Genomic DNA, 18,004 nt, shown 5'->3' with positions numbered 1-18,004 from the left:
ACTTTTAGCTGGCTAAACTTGCTTAAATGGTCAAAACAGGTGTAAGTGGCTGGTAACGCCCCCTTTTGAACAAAAAAAATTAAACTTAAAAAAAACCTAACTAACTCACTTACACTGCAACAAATTAAAAGTGGAGAATTGCGATTTTTAAGTTACTCCAAAAAAATCTAGTTGCTCAGAAAAAAATGGAACAACTCCTGGGGAAACTTGGGTCCGAAGAGTGCTGGATCGGCACTGGCATATTGAGCTGGTGGAGTGGGGTGAGGCTGTGAAGGGATTTGTTAATGAAGGGATTTGTTGAAGAACATGGATATTGTTGAGGTCTAGAGGGGGCATGGGTGATGAGGAGCAGAACACAGTGCAGGTTAGGAAGTGGTTACAGAGTTTTGGATGAGTTGAAGTTTATGTAGGGTGAGCATTGAAGAAGTTGAACCTGGAGGTGACAACTTTTTTTTTATTTTGTGAATTATACAACGTTAAAGTGTGTGCCAGAGTTTTTATCCAAATGAGTTACCTTTCCTAATTCCATTGTTCCAGTCAATCCCAGTACTCGTTAATATTCCTTTTATAAGAATTTATGGGATTTGCTTCAACGCTATTTATGGCAGAAAATTCCACATTGTAACCATCCTCTGGTGTGAACACATTTGAGTGGAAGACAATTAATCATAAATTGCCCCATAGGAGATTCTTGATATTTTTATTCGACTGTATAATCAGACATTTGTAAACTGTAGTAACAAAGGTGCTGTATTTTAAGAATTTGCTTTTCCGTAAAAATTAAACATCAATACTAATGTGATTACAAAACCGTTCCCGATCCTAGATTTCTGGAACTGTTGCTAACTAGCACTGATGCTATCAGAGCATTACTTGTTATCTGTAATTGTATAAGAGCATTACTTGTTTGTATTTTTTTGTTAAAATGCTTGTGTAGTTTTTAAAATCTTGGTGGGGATGCTAAATGTATACCAAAACTCACTTAAAAGTACTGTGCATATTCTATCCATACCAAGTCCTGATCTCCCATCACATGCTGACCTATAGTGGCTCCCTGTTAGTCTGTGCCATCAGATTCTTATTCTTCTGTTTAAATTCATCCATGCCCTTGTCACATCTTATCTCTGTAACCCCCTTCCAGCCCTACAACTCTCCGTTTACCTCCTGCCTCTACAAAGCACCTTGGGACATCTTTATTTCTTAAAAGCCTTATTTTGAAAGAACTTGCATTTATGTAGTGCCATATTAAATTGGGAGAAAAGCAGAAGAATGCCAGCATTAAGTAAGGGGGAGAAATGTTGATGCGAATATGAGCGGGAAAGAAAGAACTTTCATCATTTTCTGTCTCTCAAGTATCCCAAAGTACTTTGCATGTAATGCATCACTGGCATTTTGTTGGCATCGTGGCAGCCATTTTGCATACAGCACAGCTCCACAAATTACTGAGTTTACTGACCAGTTAAGCTTTTTTAAATTATTAATGAAGGAGAATATTGGCCAACGTATTGAGAGAATTCCCTGCACCTCTTGAATAGTGACCTCTTTAATGCTGACCTGAGCCAGGGTCTTGGTTTAATGTCGCATGCAAAGGAAGGAATCTTCGACAGTACTGCACTACCTTAATACTGCCCTGGAATTTCAGCTATTGTAGGTTCCAGTACTGGCGTGAGGGTTGAAGCCATAATCTTCTGATTCAGAGACAAGTGTTCTACCAATTGAACTATGCTGACATATAGGGCCCAAGTTTCTACATGATTTGCGCCTGATTTTTAGGAGCAACTGGTGGAGAACGGACTATCTTAGAAATCGCAATTCTCCACATTTTTTTTCTGCAGTTCGAGTGAGGTAGAATAGTTCTACTGAGGTAGAACAGTTCTACTTTGGAACAGAATTTTTTTCTTCAAAAGGGGGCGTGTCCGGCCACTGACGCCTGATTTCAAAGTTTCCACAGTGAAAACGTACTCCAAGCTAAAGTTGAATGGAGCAAATGAAGATTTTTGTAGAACTGAAAAAACCTGTTCTACACATTAAAAAATCAGGCGCAGGTTACAAATTAGGCGTCCAGAACGAGGTGAGGTGGGGGGGGGCGGGGGGGTGAAGGGAAGTCATTAAATTCTACAATCAATCCTTATTTATACTTCTACAAATATTATACAAATAAATCCAACCTGAATAAACATTTATAAGCAAAGAAAAGATTAAATAAACCATCTTCCTACCTGTGTGAAAGTGCTTCAGCCATCGTTCATTGCCGCGGGAGGAAACCGCCGTTTGTTGCCGCGGAGGGGAGGGAGGGGAAGGAGACAGCGGTTTGTTGCCGTGGAGGGGAGGGAGGGGAAGGAAACCGCCGTTTGCCGCCGCGGAGGGGAGGGAGGGGAAGGAGACAGCGGTTTGTTGCAGCGGAGGGGAAGGAAACCGCCGTTTGCCGCCGCGGAGGGGAAGGAGACAGCGGTTTGTTGCCGCGGAGGGGAGGGAGGGGAAGGAGACAGCGGTTTGTTGCCACGGAGGGGAAGGAGACAGCGGTTTGTTGCCGCGGAGGGGAGGGAGGGGAAGGAGACAGCGGTTTGTTGCCGCGGAGGGGAAGGAGACAGCGGTTTGTTGCCACCGCGGAGGGAGGGAGGGGGAGGAAACCGCCGTTTGTTGCCGTGGAGTGCTAATGTGCTGATGGCAATGTGCTTTTATTAAAAAATGTTCAAAAATTAAACAGCTACCAAGAACTACAAAAATGGCCGAGTGCCAATGTTTTTTTCACACTGAGCATGCGCGAACGCTCCAACGCACACGCGCGCAGCGTTGCCGGCAGGAAAAAAAACTAATTTAAATAGTACCCGCCCCCTCCCACATACAAAATCGGCGCGAGTGTAGGCTCCGCCCCCCTGGGCGCCGCGCCAAACAGACAAGGAGCTGCAAAGCGCTCGAGAATAGCGAGTTTTTTTTTAGGCGCGAAAAACGGGCGCCCAGCTCGGAGGGGCGCCCGTTTTTTATCCTGTGGAAACTTGGGCCCATAGAGAGAGAAGAATGCCAGCATAAACTGGGAGTGAGGGGAAGGCGAAAAATGCCTCAATAATTGTGACAACTGTGTGAACAATTTTAAAACAAATTAACAATCAGACTTAGAAACGAGTACCCGTACATATTATCAAAATTCACACTTCGGAAGAAATGAAGGGAGAAATCTCAATTTTTTCCTACATTCTTCTGCAATTTAAGTGATTGAAACGTAGTGGATATTCTTGCTCAAATGATGACATCCAGGTTCCTCTGCACATTGCATGTAAAAGTCATAGGTCGATATTAGGGCTATTTTTGAGTTGCCTCCTCTATTGATACTGTCAGCTTTTTTGAAGTTGGTCAGCTTTTGCAACTTTTCCAGTTTGTTACATTGCAGAAGCACTATATGCTTTCAGTTTGATGCATTATTCAAAAACTGTGAGTCCCATGAAAGTAGATGGGCAATATTTTAATCATATCATTTGCTAGGTTATTCAGTTCATAAATGACTTGATTTTGAAAATTTGTAAGAAAAAGTCACTTGATTGAATTTTACATAACGAATTGGCAGTGCTGTTATTAAACGTAGTCTGTGAATACTTGTATTAATAGTTATGTTGCATTAAATGTGTGTTCTGCATTGAAAATAGTTCAGTATCAAACTTCCAACCTTCTGAGTAGGAAATAATAATTGTGAAGAACTTGATAAAACTTCTGCCTAAACTTGGTTCACAAGTTAACTACTGGAGATAGGACTTTTCAGTTTGGTTTTAACCTTTGCAAAAGGTTTAATAAAGGTAAATATGTAGCATGTATTAAAGGCAGAGTGGTTTTAATGGGGGATTTTAACTTTCATATAGATTGGGATAAGCAGCCCACCACCTTTCAGAAAAGTAGTGAATGTCTTGAGTGTGTCTGTGATAGTTTTCTACAACAATATGTCCTAGAGGCAACAAGGGGGCAAGCCACATTAGATTTAGTAATGAGTAATGAGCCAAATTTAGTTAACAGCCTAACTGCGTGAACATTTATCCAATAGCAATCATAATGTGGTCGAGTTCAACGTTTTGTTTAAAAGGGAGAAATGTGAAACAGCTACAAAGATTCTAGATTTAGGCAAGGCCGACTTCAACAGGATGAGGCAGAGACTATTCACAGTAAACTGGACAAATCTGTTAATGGGTAAAACAATAGGAGATCAGTGGGAGATGTTAAGAAAAAGAACTTATTGTGATACAGAACCTGTTTATACCCCTGAGGGGCAAGAGCTCTACTTGCCAAAGAAAACAGCCATGGATGACTAAAGAGGTAAGGGACAGTGTAAAACTAAACGAAAAAACATAGAAAAATGCAAAAAGTAGCGCAGATCCTGGTGAATGGGAAAGATACAAAGAACAGTAAAGGGTCACAAAACAGATAGGAAGAGTTACAAAAAGGGAGTATGAAAAGAAACTTGCAAAGGATATCAAAATCAAAATGAAGAATTTTTACAATTACATTAGAAAAAAGAGGGTAGCCAGGAGCAATGTTGACCCTTTAAAAACTGAAAGCGGTGATATTGTCAATGATAAGGAAATGGGAGACACATTCAATAATTATTTTGTGTCAGTATTTACAGTCGAGGAAAAGGATAGCATGGCAGAAATCCCAAGAAAACTTAATATTGAATCGGGGACAGGGTGTCAATAAAAATAATGTAAGTAACTAACAGTAATGAAGAAAATAATGGCACTGAAGAATGACAATCCCCAGGACCAGATGGTTTCCATCACAGGGTTTAAAGGAAGTAGGTGAGCACATTGCAGATGTCCAAACTATAATCTTCCAAAGTTCTCTAGATTCAGCAACCGTTCCTGTAAATTGGAAAATTGCGCATGTCACTTAGGTATTTAAGAATGACGAATGAGGGAAACCAGGGAATTATAGACTAGTTCGTCTAACATCTGTTGGGTAATTCCAAGAGTCTATAATTAAGGATAGACTGAATGAACACCTGAAATTGTCAGTTGATCAGGGAGAACCAGCATAGATTTGTGAAAGGTAAGTCATGCCTGACAAACCTGATTGATTTTTTTGAAGTGGTGACTAAAGTAGCGGATGGGGGAATGTCTTTGGATGTTGTTTATATGGACTTCCAGAATGCATTTGATAAAGTCCCACATAAAAGACTTATCTAAGGTAGAAGCCCATGGAATTGAGGGCAAATTATTGCCTGGGTAGGAAATTGGCAGGAGCGGCAGGAGACCGGCAGTCGGGATAATGGGTAGGTACTCATATTGGCAGGAGGTGGCTCGTGGTGACCCGCAGGGATCTGTCTTCGGGCCTCAGCTATTCACAATATTATTAATGACTTGGATGATGGCATAGAAAGTCATATAATCCAAATTTGCCGATAACACAAAGATAGGCAGCATTGTAGGCAATGAAGATGGAAGCATAACATTACAAAGGGATGTAGATAGATTAAGTGAATGAGCAAAACTGACATGTATTTCAATGCAAGTAAATTTAAGGTCATCCACTTTGGATCTAAAAAGACTCGAACTTTCTAAATGTTAAGGCTAAAAACCATGGAGGACCATAGAGACTTGGGGTCAAGGTGCCTAGATCATTAAAATGTCATGAACAGTTACAGAAAATAATCAAAAAGGCTAATGGGATGCTGGCCAGAAGTTATGCTGCAGTTATACAAAACCCTGCTTAGACCACACCTGGAATAGGAAGAATATATTGGTCTTGGAGGGCGTGCAGGGTAGGTTTACCAGAATGATACCCCGTCTTCATGGGTTAAATTAGGGTTGTATTTCCTAGAATTTAGAAGGTCACAGGATGATCTGATCGAAGTTTCCAAGATATTAAGGGGAACAGATATGGTAGATAGAGAGAAACTATTTCGCTGGTTGGGGATTCTAGGACTAGGGGGCGTAGTATAAAAATTAGAGCCAGACCTTTAGGAGTGAAATTAGGAACCACTTCTACACACAAAGGGCCCAAGTTTCGGGCCGCGCCTAGAATGGCGCAGCCCCGACCTGGACGCCCGTTTTTCGCGCCACAAAGTGCGCCTAAAAAAAATCTTACAGATTCTCCGGTTCCCTGCTGGTTCTCTTGAGTCGGGCGCGTTGCAGCACAAGCTGTGGGGGGCAGAGCAAGGTCCCTGCGCTGAAAACAGTGCTGGGACCTCTGCACGTGCACGCTACAGTGGGCGCACATGTGCAGCAGCTCCAGGCGCCCAAAACTGTGTGGGAGGGGCCCGAAGCACGCATCCCCTGGCCGAATGGCCTCACTGGGGCTGCGTGCATAAGGCTGCCTCCCACGCACAGCTCCTGCTTCCTCCCGACTCGACTCCCGCCCGCCCCCGGACCGGACCCGACACTGACCCGACTCCTGCCCCCCCCAACCCGACCCGCGCTCCCCCCCAACCGACCTGACCTCCCCCCCCCGACCCGAACCGAACCTCCCTCCCACTCCCGACCCCGGACCCCGGACCCAACGCCACCGATCTGGTGCTGGGGACGGGCCCTGCCCGAAGTCTTGGGCCCGGCCCGTTCAGCCTCCCTCCCCCTTCTCCTTACCTTTCCCCCCCCCTCCTTTCCCCCCTTCTCCTTTCCCCCCTTCTCCTTTCCCCCCTTCTCCTTTCCCCCCTTCTCCTTTCCCCCCTTCTCCTTTCCCCCCTTCTCCTTTCCCCCCTTCTCCTTTCCCCCCCTTCTCCTGCCCCCTTCTCCCCTCTCTTTCCCCTTCTCCCCTCCCTTTCCCCTTCTCCCCTCCCTTTCCCCTTCTCCCCTCCCCCTCCCCTTCTCCTCCCCCTCCCATCCCCATCCCCAACTCCTCCCCATCCCCTTCTCCTCCTCCCCCCCATCCCCTTCTCCTCCTCCCCCCCCCCCATCCCCTTCTCCTCCCCCTTCCCTCCCTCCCCCTCTGCCTCCCTCCCTCCCCTCCCCTCGCTGTCAGAAACACAGACAGAGAGTGAGAGACACACACAGACAGACAGAGAGATAGAGACACTGACAGAGACACACTGGGGGGCAGGGTGGGGGGGCATCCCAGCACGCTGCAGTCGGTAAGTAGAAAGTGTTTTGTTTTATTGATTTAAAAAAAAAAATTTCTTATTAATTTTTTCTGATTGATTTATTGTTGTTTTTAATCATTTATTATTGATGATGACTCTTTATTTGTAAAACTGAAGTGTTTAATGTTTGTAAACTTCCCTTTAACCCCCCCCTCCCATTTCCTACGCCTGATTTGTAACCTACGCCTGATTTTCTAAAGTGTAGACAAGGTTTTTTCGAGCGTACAAAAATCTTCACTTACTCCATTCTAAGTTAGTTTGGAGTAAGTTTTCACTGCCGAAACTTTGAAAACAGGCGTAAGTGGCTGGACACGCCCCCTTTTGAAAAAAAATTCTGTTCCAAAGTGAAACTGTTCTAACTGACTAGAACTGGAGCAGACTAAATGCCGAGAATTTGAATTTCTAAGATACTCCGTTCTACACCAGTTGCTCCAAAAAATCAGGAGCAACTGAGGCCGAAACTTGGGCCCAAAGGGTGGTAGAAGTTTGGAACTCTCTTCTGTAAACAGCAATTGATGCTAGATCGATTGTTAATTTTAAATCTGAGATTGATAGCTTTTTGTTAACCAAAGGTATTAAGCGATATGGGCCAAAGGTGGGTAAATGGAGTTAGGTCGCAGATCAGCCATGATCTAATTGAATGGTGTAACAGGCTCGAAGGGCTTAATGGCCTACCCTGTTCCTATGCTCCTAAATATACTCTAAGTTTTTTTTTTAAAGAGGTTCTAAATTAGTATTGGAGTTGTAATTTTCTTGACCTAAATTAGTTACTCTAAGATATTACCCTCTAATTCCAAATCTCATTATTTCCGCTTCAGGAAAGCTCAAGAACAAGATAAAAAGGTGGTAGTTGCTGGATGTGTTCCTCAAGCCCAACCACGGATGGACTACCTCAAAGGGTTGAGCATTATTGGGGTAAGAAAATTCTTCTAATAATTCAAACTGCAAAATTCAGCTCTTCCAGAAGTTTACATTGGATCTTGGATATTTGTGTGCACCTGATTTGGATCTGTTTTGTGCCTTTTCTGAAGTACCTGAAACTTGTAAAATCCTAGAACGTTGTCAAACTGAGTGTAGTACTTTGACGCACACACATTTTTACAATGTGATATGAAGTTAGCACTTGCTCCTGTTCGGTTTCCTAACATGGAACAAATTTTAATTCCTTTGATACTTTTTTGTTCTTTTTACGATATTTAAACGGTATGGGGGAATTTTAAGTCCCAAGAACTGGTGGATTGGGTGTCGGGAGGGAATGAAAAATTGTAGAAGTTTCAAGCGTGCTTGCAACTTGCCTTCCAGGTTTAGCGGAAACATATTTGGCTGCGTGCACGTAACTTGATCGCCAGAGACGACAAGATTGTCAGGACAGGCGGGTTGTTAATTAGCACAGCTGTTCATATTATTAGTACATGGTAATGCAGCAATTTTAAATTGATTTAAACAGGCATTTAAATTTAATGCCTCGAGCACAGGGCTCGGGGAAACCTGTCAGTGAAAATGAGATGATATTGAGCAGCACTTTACTTAGAAAAATTACATGGAAGGTACAGCACAGAAACAGGCCATTCGGCCCAACTGGTCCAAGCCAGTGTTTACACTACACACAAGCGAAGGAATATTTGGGGAAGATTTCCACCGTTCATTACAGTAAAATGGAAATGTGTTTCTTACACATACATTTATAATTTGACTAAGTAGCTAACAATGGAGACATTTCTCCCAGTTACTGAAGACCTGTTCAAACTGGCTAATTTTTAAAAAGTAATATGTAACTCCTACAAATCCTCCCCTTCCTCAACACCATGGTTGCATGTTTATATAAAGCTACTCATTTCACTCAATGGCTCAAAATCAAATATTGAGAAATTTCTATTTTAAAACATTTTAAGCATTTTTAAAAATTCATTCCTGGGATGTGGGCATCACTTGCAAGGCCAGCATTTATTGCCCCTCCCTAATTGCCATTGTGAAGGTGGTGGTGAGCCGGCTTCTTGAACAGTTGCCGTCCTTGTGGTGAAGGTTCTCCCACAGTGCTGTTAGGGAGGGAGTACCAAGATTTTGACCCAATGGTGATGAAGAAACGGCGATATACATCCAAGTCAGGATGGTGTATAACTTGGAGGGGAACTTGCAGGTGATGGTGTTCCCATGTGCCTGCTGCCCTTGTTCTTCTAGATGGTAGAGGGGTCACAGGTTTGGGAGGTGCTGACGAAGAAGCTTTGACTAGTTGCTATAATGCATCTTGTAGATGGTACACACTGCAGCCACGGTGTGCTGGTGGTGCAGGGAATGAATGTTTAAGGTGTTGGTTGGGCTGCCAATCAAATGGGCTGCTTTGTCCTGGATGGTGCCAAGCTTCTTGAGTGTTGTTGGAGCTGCACTCATCTGGGCAAGTGTACAGTATTCCATCACACTCCTGACTTGTGCCTTGCCGATGGTGGAAAAGCTTTAGGGAGTCAGGAAGTGAGACACTCACACCTCTGACCTGCTCTTGTAGCCACAATATTTATGTGACTGGTCCAATTAAGTTTCTGGTCAATGGTGATCCCTAGGATGTTGATGGTGGGGGATTCGGCAATGGTAATGCCGTTGAATGTCAGGGGGCGGTGATTAGACTCCCGCTTGTTGGAGATAATCATTGCCTGGCACTTGTGTGGCATGAATGACGAGGTCAAGTAGGTTTCTCCTCGTGTTGGTTCTCTACCTGCCACTGTCCTAGTCTGGCAGAACATAGAACTTCTCAGAGGGCGACACAGCTAACACGTCACCCACTCCCTCATGATGTAGCCGCTGTCCCAACTCTTCTATTAATTTCTAATGGGCTTTGTCTCTGAGGTCGAAAAACTCGCAAACGACTCGGTCTGCATTTTTGGGCATTGTGTATTGGGCCCCTCCCCAGCTCTGGCTGTCCAGCTGTTTGCGCAGCCTTGGAATTGAAAACCTTAATAATTAGTGTCTGCATAATGAGACACAGCTGTCTTTAAAAAAGAGCACTTTTTACATAAACAAAGAATGATGAATTTACTTTATCTAAATTTCTGATAGCTAACTCACAAATTGGTTGAAAACTAGAGAGGTAGGGATCTTAATCATGTATGTCCTCATAAATGCGCTTAATGCTTTACGTGGGAAAGTGGCTGGATGGCGTTGAGATCAATGATAAAGACACGGGCTTGTAGGGCTCAATGGTCCTTTCCTGGTCCTAAGTTTGTATACTGGCAATGAGATTTTCCACTTAACTTCACAAGTATGGACAGCGTGACAAACTACAGCAATCAGTCAGTTTACTGACTTCACTAAAGACCACTGAAGAATATGGCATTGACTGAATCAACATCCTTCTAACAATGAATAAGGAAAGTTGCAAATTCCACTTGTACAATGATATTATAGAGGTCATTCAGAAACAAAGGTGATCAGAATTCACATGTACAGGAAAGAGTGGTGTTTGCAGAAATGGGTGAATTAAGCAATAAGCAATGGACATGGATGGCCACATGAATAGCTCGCTATTGTAGTCCATATGCCAACTGTCATAGTTTGGCTGTTCTGTGACAATGCCCATCTTCTATGTTTCTATATCCAAAAAGGAGTTAGATGTAGTCCTTACTACTTGGGGGATCAAGGGGTATGGTGAGAAAGCAGGAATGGGGTACTGAAGTTGCATGTTCAGCCATGAACTCATTGAATGGCGGTGCAGGCTAGAAGGGCCGAATGGCCTACTCCTACACCTATTTTCTATGTTTCTACTGTTAACACACTGTTGTCTTTGAAATATGTGTGCCTCCAGTCTGACATTTGGCTACTATACTGTAGCAGGTAACCAAGGCTAGCTGCACAATTCTTGCCCATTGGGATGGGATAATTCTCAATGCCCCAGCACAGCACGAGTAGAATCTATTGTTACACACACAAATATAGTACTATTTTGCAAAAACAAATAGCTATGAATAAATTGATAATGCAAATACCAAAAAACTACCTCTTAAATTCTTGCCAAATCAAGGAAAACAATAAACTCTGCACTATTATCTTCAGCACCTTTTAAATATTGCAGTTTTTGGACTGCAGGATTAGATGTACATTACAGATAATGTGCAACTTCGGTAACTGCCAAAACTCCACGTATTTATCAATGGAAATATGCTGCATTTATATTTTTGATTGCATTAACTTTGGCATCAATACTAAAATAAATTTTCTGAACAACTGTGCCTTAGGAATCTAGGGCCCAAGTTTCCCCAGGAGTTGCTCCTTTTTTATGGAGCAACTTGATTTTTCTGGACTATCTTTTTAGTTGCAATTCTGGCCATTTAATTTGCACCAGTGTAAGTGAGTTAGTTAGGATTTTTTGTTGTTCAGTTTTTTTTTCAAAAAGTGGCGTACCCAGCCACTTAACCCTGTTTTAGGCGTTTGGCCAGCAAATAGTTACTCCAAACTAACTTAGGCCAGCGTATGTTGCCACTTCTGTCCGCACAGAAAGACATTACCTGGAGTTAAGGAATCGGCGCAAGTAACTACATTTAAAGCACCACCAAGCACCAAACAAAGCACAAAAAGAATAAGCAATTAATTAACAAATAAAATTGAAGGAACCCTGCACCTAAAGCACCAAAATCAATCAGTAAATAACAAATAAAAAATAGAAGTCCTACCTTAGGGAACACAGCATGCCGTCGATGAGGGAGCCCATTTGGCCAGGACTAGGGACGGCGTGCTTCGGGCCCCTCCCACATAGCCTGCAGCGCGCGTTTGCAGAAACGGCCTGTCAGGAGCTACTGCACCTGCACGCAGACTTCAGCCACGACCGAAGAGAGTCTGGGGAGCAGCCAGAATACCGACGTCTTTTTTTCGGTGTGCTTGGAGGCGGACAAAAACGGCGCACCTCAGGTGAGGGCACCAGAAAAACAGGTTAGGAAAACTCTCGCCCCTAGGAACAGGAGTAGGCCATTAAGCCCCTTGAGCCTGCTCCACCATTCAATGAGATCATGGCTGATCTACGACCAAACTCCATATACCTGCCTTTGGCCCATATCCTTTAATACCTTTGGTTAACAGAAAACTATCAATCTCTGATATAAAATTAACAATTGATCTCGCATCCTGCAGAAGAGTGTTCCAAACTTCTACCACCTTCTAGAGGGCCCAAGTTTCGGGTGGAGTTGCTCCTTTTTTTTTTAGAGCAACTCGTTTAGTTTGGAGTATCTTAGAAATCGCAATTTCGGCACTTAGTTTGCTTCAGTTCCAGTGAGTTAGTTTCGGTTCGTTTTAGTTCAGGTATTTTTTTTCAAAAGGGGGTGTGTCCAGCCACTTAGGCCTGTTTTGCAAGTTTCGGCAGCGAAAACTTACTCCAAACTAACTTAGAATGGAGTAAGTGTCCACTTTTGTAAGTTCTGAACAACCTTACCTCGAGTTAAGCTCAGTGCAGGCAGAGCCAGAGATGGGGGGTGGGAACTAAACACAAAAAGGACTGAAGCATTAAACACACAACTTTAAAAAAAAAAAAAAATAATTTTAAATTTTTATTTATTTATTTATTTTTTTAAATTTTTTTTATCCAATTTCGTTCAAGATCAACTCTAACGCCAAAGATCACTTTGCGCCAATGTGTTTGATCTTAGGCCAAAAGGCCGAGAGGCGAAGTTGCACCGTTCCTGGAAATATTGCAATACCAGGTTGGTGCATGGAGTGGACGGGGCAAGCCCCTGACACATCACTTAAAATGGCCTAAAACCTCTTTCGATGATATTTTGCTTTCTATCTGCTGAATGAGGATAGTTGGTTCTCTTTTTATAAATAAACAAGTGTAGGCTCCCGGCTGAGGCAGGCACATTAACACCTAATTATGGCTAATTTGATCCTTTGGAAATCATCAAACCCCATTCGTCCAACCTATTACTTGAATGACTCACCTCGGACGAGATTATCTCTCATTTGTAAAACTAACTGTTTGGCATTGTGCCTCTGTCAGGGACTGACTGTGAGAGTAACGTGTTGTAACCCACCATTGTCTCCGCACACCCCCAGCTGCACTCTTTTCTGCCCCCACCTCCCAACCCTTCGCTCCGTGTGTCCCTCCTCACTCCTGCACTCCCAACAGAACTCTTTCCCCGCCCCCAACCCAACGCCTCGCAGCCAACAGCAGGACCGATCTGTGCGTCTCAGATACTGTAGGGCAATTAGTCGCTGGCTTCCTTGTCCCACCGACACCCATCCCACTGCAGCAGGAAAGATCTCCGAGCCACGCATGCCACACCAGCACGCCCCTCGGTCATGGCTAGGTGTGGGAGGCAGGCATGACTGAGGGGTGAGGGATGTTTATCTTTTACAGGTGTTCCTAAATGTTGTGTTTGGTATGATAACGGACCATGAATCCATTGTAATGTTATGTAATAAACTTTATTGAAACATTTACAATGTACTTTACTTTAGTGCAATAATAAAAGCATTCTTGTCATGATTCAGTTTCAATGTAAAATATATTTCATTGAAATCTTTACAATGTACTTTACTGCAATAAAATCATTCTTGTATCAAATTTGATGACTCTTTCCGATCACTTAACAACCCCAAATACTTAAAGTTTTCAAGTTAGAAAACTTAGTAAACAATTTAAATTTGTGAAGAAAATCACTGAAAAACATTCAGATAACTTTTAACGCAGTCAATTTAAACAACTTATTAAATGAGAACATTTACACTTTAAGATCACTTAAAAACTCTAAGATCACTTGTATACTTGTAAAGTTACAAATACACAATTTCAATTTGAAAACAGTTACAACAGTGGCATCAAATCTACTACATCAACACCAACAGCAAAGAAAGGCTGCACCCAGCTCTCATCCACATCTCGCATGTGCACTGCCTCGGGGGTGGGGGGGGGATGTGTAGGGGAAGAGAAAGGGTTGGGGGTGGGGGGGAGAGACGGGGTGTCCCAGCTTGGATCTCTACAGAGGCTAATACTGGGATTGCAGTGGGAGGGACATTTGATTGGCTGGGAGGGGCATTTGATTGCAGCAGCTAACTGCCTGATGGCCTCTGCCAGCATTTGCGTTGCTCCAGCGATTCCCGCACTCAGTTCATGTGGCATCACTGCTATTTACCATCAACTCATCACCAACCCCTCTGATGGTGCCCTCGAGTGAACGGGTAAGGTCATTGCCCTCCACACCCAATGCAATAACGTCAAGCGCATTTGTTGAACGCTGCATCTGAGGAGACCCTACTCGGGTTCTCCTTCCTCTCCCCCCGGCTCTGCCTCGTGGCATCACTCCAGTGTGAGGCACAGGGTGAGACAGTGGGGCCCTGGGTGTTTTGATTTGAATGGTCACGATGTATTTTCAGGACTTACCCTCTCCCAAGCGTATAGGCCCAGCTTGTGCATCACTGATTGCCTTTTTCCAGGCACGACTCATCATAGCAGCGACCCTCTTCCAGTTGGTGCAATTTGGCGGGCCTCCTCCTATTCTTTCCCTTTTGTTGTGAGCCAATTTCTTCTGCAAGGATGAAAATATAACTTTTTAGAGAGGGTGCCTTTCTGCCGGGTGGGACATATACAGCTGGTCACATTTACAATTGCAATTCCATTGAGAAAAGGAAGATATTACTTATACCAACGACTTGACCAAGGTCCTGCCATTTCTTTTTACACTGGGCTCCAGATCTCCTGGTATTCACCACTGCGCCGTATTCGTCTGCAACTGGGTCCACCACCACCACCACTGGGACCCGCTTCCTCTGACAGTGGGGCCCTGGGTGCTATAAGCTGCATCGCACCACCAGCACTGTGACCCTCAACCTCGACGGATGTGAAACCATGGAACGTCTTACCAGAACTTGCATCACTAAGCGCGGATGGGTACGTGAGGAGACGATGACATGCCGCATCAGAACTTAAAGCACCACGCAAGGATGGGGGATAGACGAAGGAGTGGAATGTTGGAGGAGAACTCATGGTATTCTCTGGGAGAGTGAGGCCCTGCACTATGGACTGATCCATATTACGATCGACATTCTCCCCTGAACACATCCATTCCCCCCTCCTCCCCCCATCTCCTTGGTCTTGATTGCATGCATCTGAATCTTCCTCTGTATCTTCTGGATTGACATCATGTTCTGCAAAATATAACTGAACAGTCAACTGGTTAGCAGCACAGGAGTGGGCAGGATGGGTGACATGGATAATTTTGCACATAGCAGGCTAGGCAGCAGGTTGATTTGAATGGTCACGATGTATTTTCAGGACTTACCCTCTCCCAAGCGTATAGGCCCAGCTTGTGCATCACTGATTGCCTTTCTCCATGCACGACTCATCATAGCAGCGACCCTCTGTTCCAGTTGGTGCAAATTTGGCGGGCCTCCTCCTATTCATGTTCTTTCCCTTTTGTTGTGAGCCAATTTCTTCTGCAAGGATGAAAATATAACTTTTTAGAGAGGGTGCCTTTCTGCCGGGTGGGACATATACAGCTGGTCACATTTACAATTGCAATTCCATTGAGAAAAGGAAGATATTACTTATACCAACGACTTGACCAAGGTCCTGCCATTTCTTTTTACACTGGGCTCCAGATCTCCTGGTATTCACCACTGCGCCGTATTCGTCTGCAACTGGGTCCACCACCACCACCACTGGGACCCGCTTCCTCTGACAGTGGGGCCCTGGGTGCTATAAGCTGCATCGCACCACCAGCACTGTGACCCTCAACCTCGACGGATGTGAAACCATGGAACGTCTTACCAGAACTTGCATCACTAAGCGCGGATGGGTACGTGAGGAGACGATGACATGCCGCATCAGAACTTAAAGCACCACGCAAGGATGGGGGATAGACGAAGGAGTGGAATGTTGGAGGAGAACTCATGGTATTCTCTGGGAGAGTGAGGCCCTGCACTATGGACTGATCCATATTACGATCGACATTCTCCCCTGAACACATCCATTCCCCCCTCCTCCCCCCATCTCCTTGGTCTTGATTGCATGCATCTGAATCTTCCTCTGTATCTTCTGGATTGACATCATGTTCTGCAAAATATAACTGAACAGTCAACTGGTTAGCAGCACAGGAGTGGGCAGGATGGGTGACATGGATAATTTTGCACATAGCAGGCTAGGCAGCAGGTTGATTTGAATGGTCACGATGTATTTTCAGGACTTACCCTCTCCCAAGCGTATAGGCCCAGCTTGTGCATCACTGATTGCCTTTCTCCATGCACGACTCATCATAGCAGCGACCCTCTGTTCCAGTTGGTGCAAATTTGGCGGGCCTCCTCCTATTCATGTTCTTTCCCTTTTGTTGTGAGCCAATTTCTTCTGCAAGGATGAAAATATAACTTTTTAGAGAGGGTGTCTTTCTGCCGGGTGGGCCATATACAGCTGGTCACATTTACAATTGCAATTCCATTGAGAAAAGGAAGATATTACTTATACCAACGACTTGACCAAGGTCCTGCCATTTCTTTTTACACTGGGCTCCAGATCTCCTGGTATTCACCACTGCGCCGTATTCGTCTGCAACTGGGTCCCAGCGTTTCTTGATTTCTTTGGATGCCACCTTTGTGTGGCCTCTGTTGCTGGTGTCCAGCTCCTGCCATCTCCCCTCAATGACATTAACTAGTGTCTCGACTTCGTCATGCACGAAGTTCTTTGTTCTCGTTGCACGTTCTTACATTGCTGTACAGGTACTGGATTTCCACTCGGTGATTGTTAAAAACACAGTCCTTTCCTTGCATGCATGTGTGCAGCACTCCTTTGCACTCCAAGAATCACACAAGACTTTTCACTCCTTCCCTTCCTGCACCCAAAAATCACACAGCTCGCTGTAACAAAGTGCCACATTTTCCCTTTAAATGTCCTTTCTTGCACCTTTGCAGCACTCCTTTGCACAACAAGAATCAGTAAAATAATGTTTACTCCTTTTCCTACCTGCAAGCAAAAGTCCTAGCTAGCTTTAAATGAGTGTCTGCCACGTTCTCCCTTTAAATGGCCGATTGCCAAGGTCGCGAACCCATTACACATGCGCGCACGCTGTAACGCGCACGCACAAGGGAGCCGGCTGTGAAAAATACGCAGGGACTTAGCCCCGCCCCCCTGCAGGCCGGGATTGACTTGCTCCGCCCCAGGGAGACTCCGCACGCTCCAGGACGACTGGAGAATTCCTCGGTAGGATTCCGGCGCGCTTTTTATCCCAGGTAGATCACGTAAATCGCGGAGGTGCGCCGATTTCTCCAGCATCAGAAACTTGGGGCCCCTTGTGTGGAGAAGTGATTCCTAATTTCATTCCTGAATGCCCCTTCGTCCTTGAATACCCAACCAGCGGAAATAGTTTCTCTCTATCTACTCTATCTGTTCCCCTTAATATCTTGAAAACTTTGATCAGATCACCCATTAACCTTCTAAATTCTAGGGATTGCAACCCTAATTTGTGTAATTTCTCCTCGTAACTTAACCCTTGAAGTCCTGGTATCATTCTAGTATACCAATGCTGCACTCCCTCCAAAGCCAATATATCCTCCTCCACTGCGGTGCCCAGAACTGCTCATAGTACTCCAGGTGTGGTCTAACCAGGGTTTTGTACAGTTGCAGCATAACTTCTACTCCCTTGAATTCTAGTTCTCTTGATATAAAGGCAGTATCCTATTAGCCATTTTGATTATTTTCTGTACCTGTTCATGACATTTTAATGATCTATGTACCTGGACCCCCAAGTCTCTTTGGACCGCCACTGTTTTTAGCCTTTCACCATTTTGAAAGTACAGGTTGAGCGTCCAAAATCCGGAGTTCCGAAATTCTGAATGTTCCAGAATCTGGACACCAGGCCGATCTGTGGCGGGGTCGTCTGAAAACCGGAAAATGTGCCGAAATCCGGACTCCCCTTACCTCGGTGGCCCGACCTCGCTACCCCGCCGCCCCCCCCCCCCCCCCGGCCCTTGGCCGCCTGACCT

The 18,004-nt window shown here is 44.5% G+C and overlaps 1 protein-coding gene across 2 annotated transcripts in view; it reads left to right on the top strand.

Moving 5' to 3' along the window:
* cdkal1 (CDK5 regulatory subunit associated protein 1-like 1) overlaps positions 1–18,004 on the top strand; it is a 1,217,472-nt gene that overhangs the window by 303,413 nt on the left and 896,055 nt on the right. For both annotated transcript variants that reach the window (XM_070880626.1, XM_070880627.1), the window contains exon 5: positions 7,876–7,972. In XM_070880626.1, coding sequence (XP_070736727.1) covers positions 7,876–7,972 — 97 coding nt within the window. The remainder of the gene's footprint in view (positions 1–7,875; positions 7,973–18,004) is intronic.

The sequence above is a fragment of the Pristiophorus japonicus genome, chromosome 5 (genome assembly GCF_044704955.1).
Source record: "Pristiophorus japonicus isolate sPriJap1 chromosome 5, sPriJap1.hap1, whole genome shotgun sequence".
Lineage (NCBI taxonomy): Eukaryota > Metazoa > Chordata > Chondrichthyes > Pristiophoridae > Pristiophorus > Pristiophorus japonicus.
This window is presented reverse-complemented; position numbering and strand designations above follow the sequence as displayed.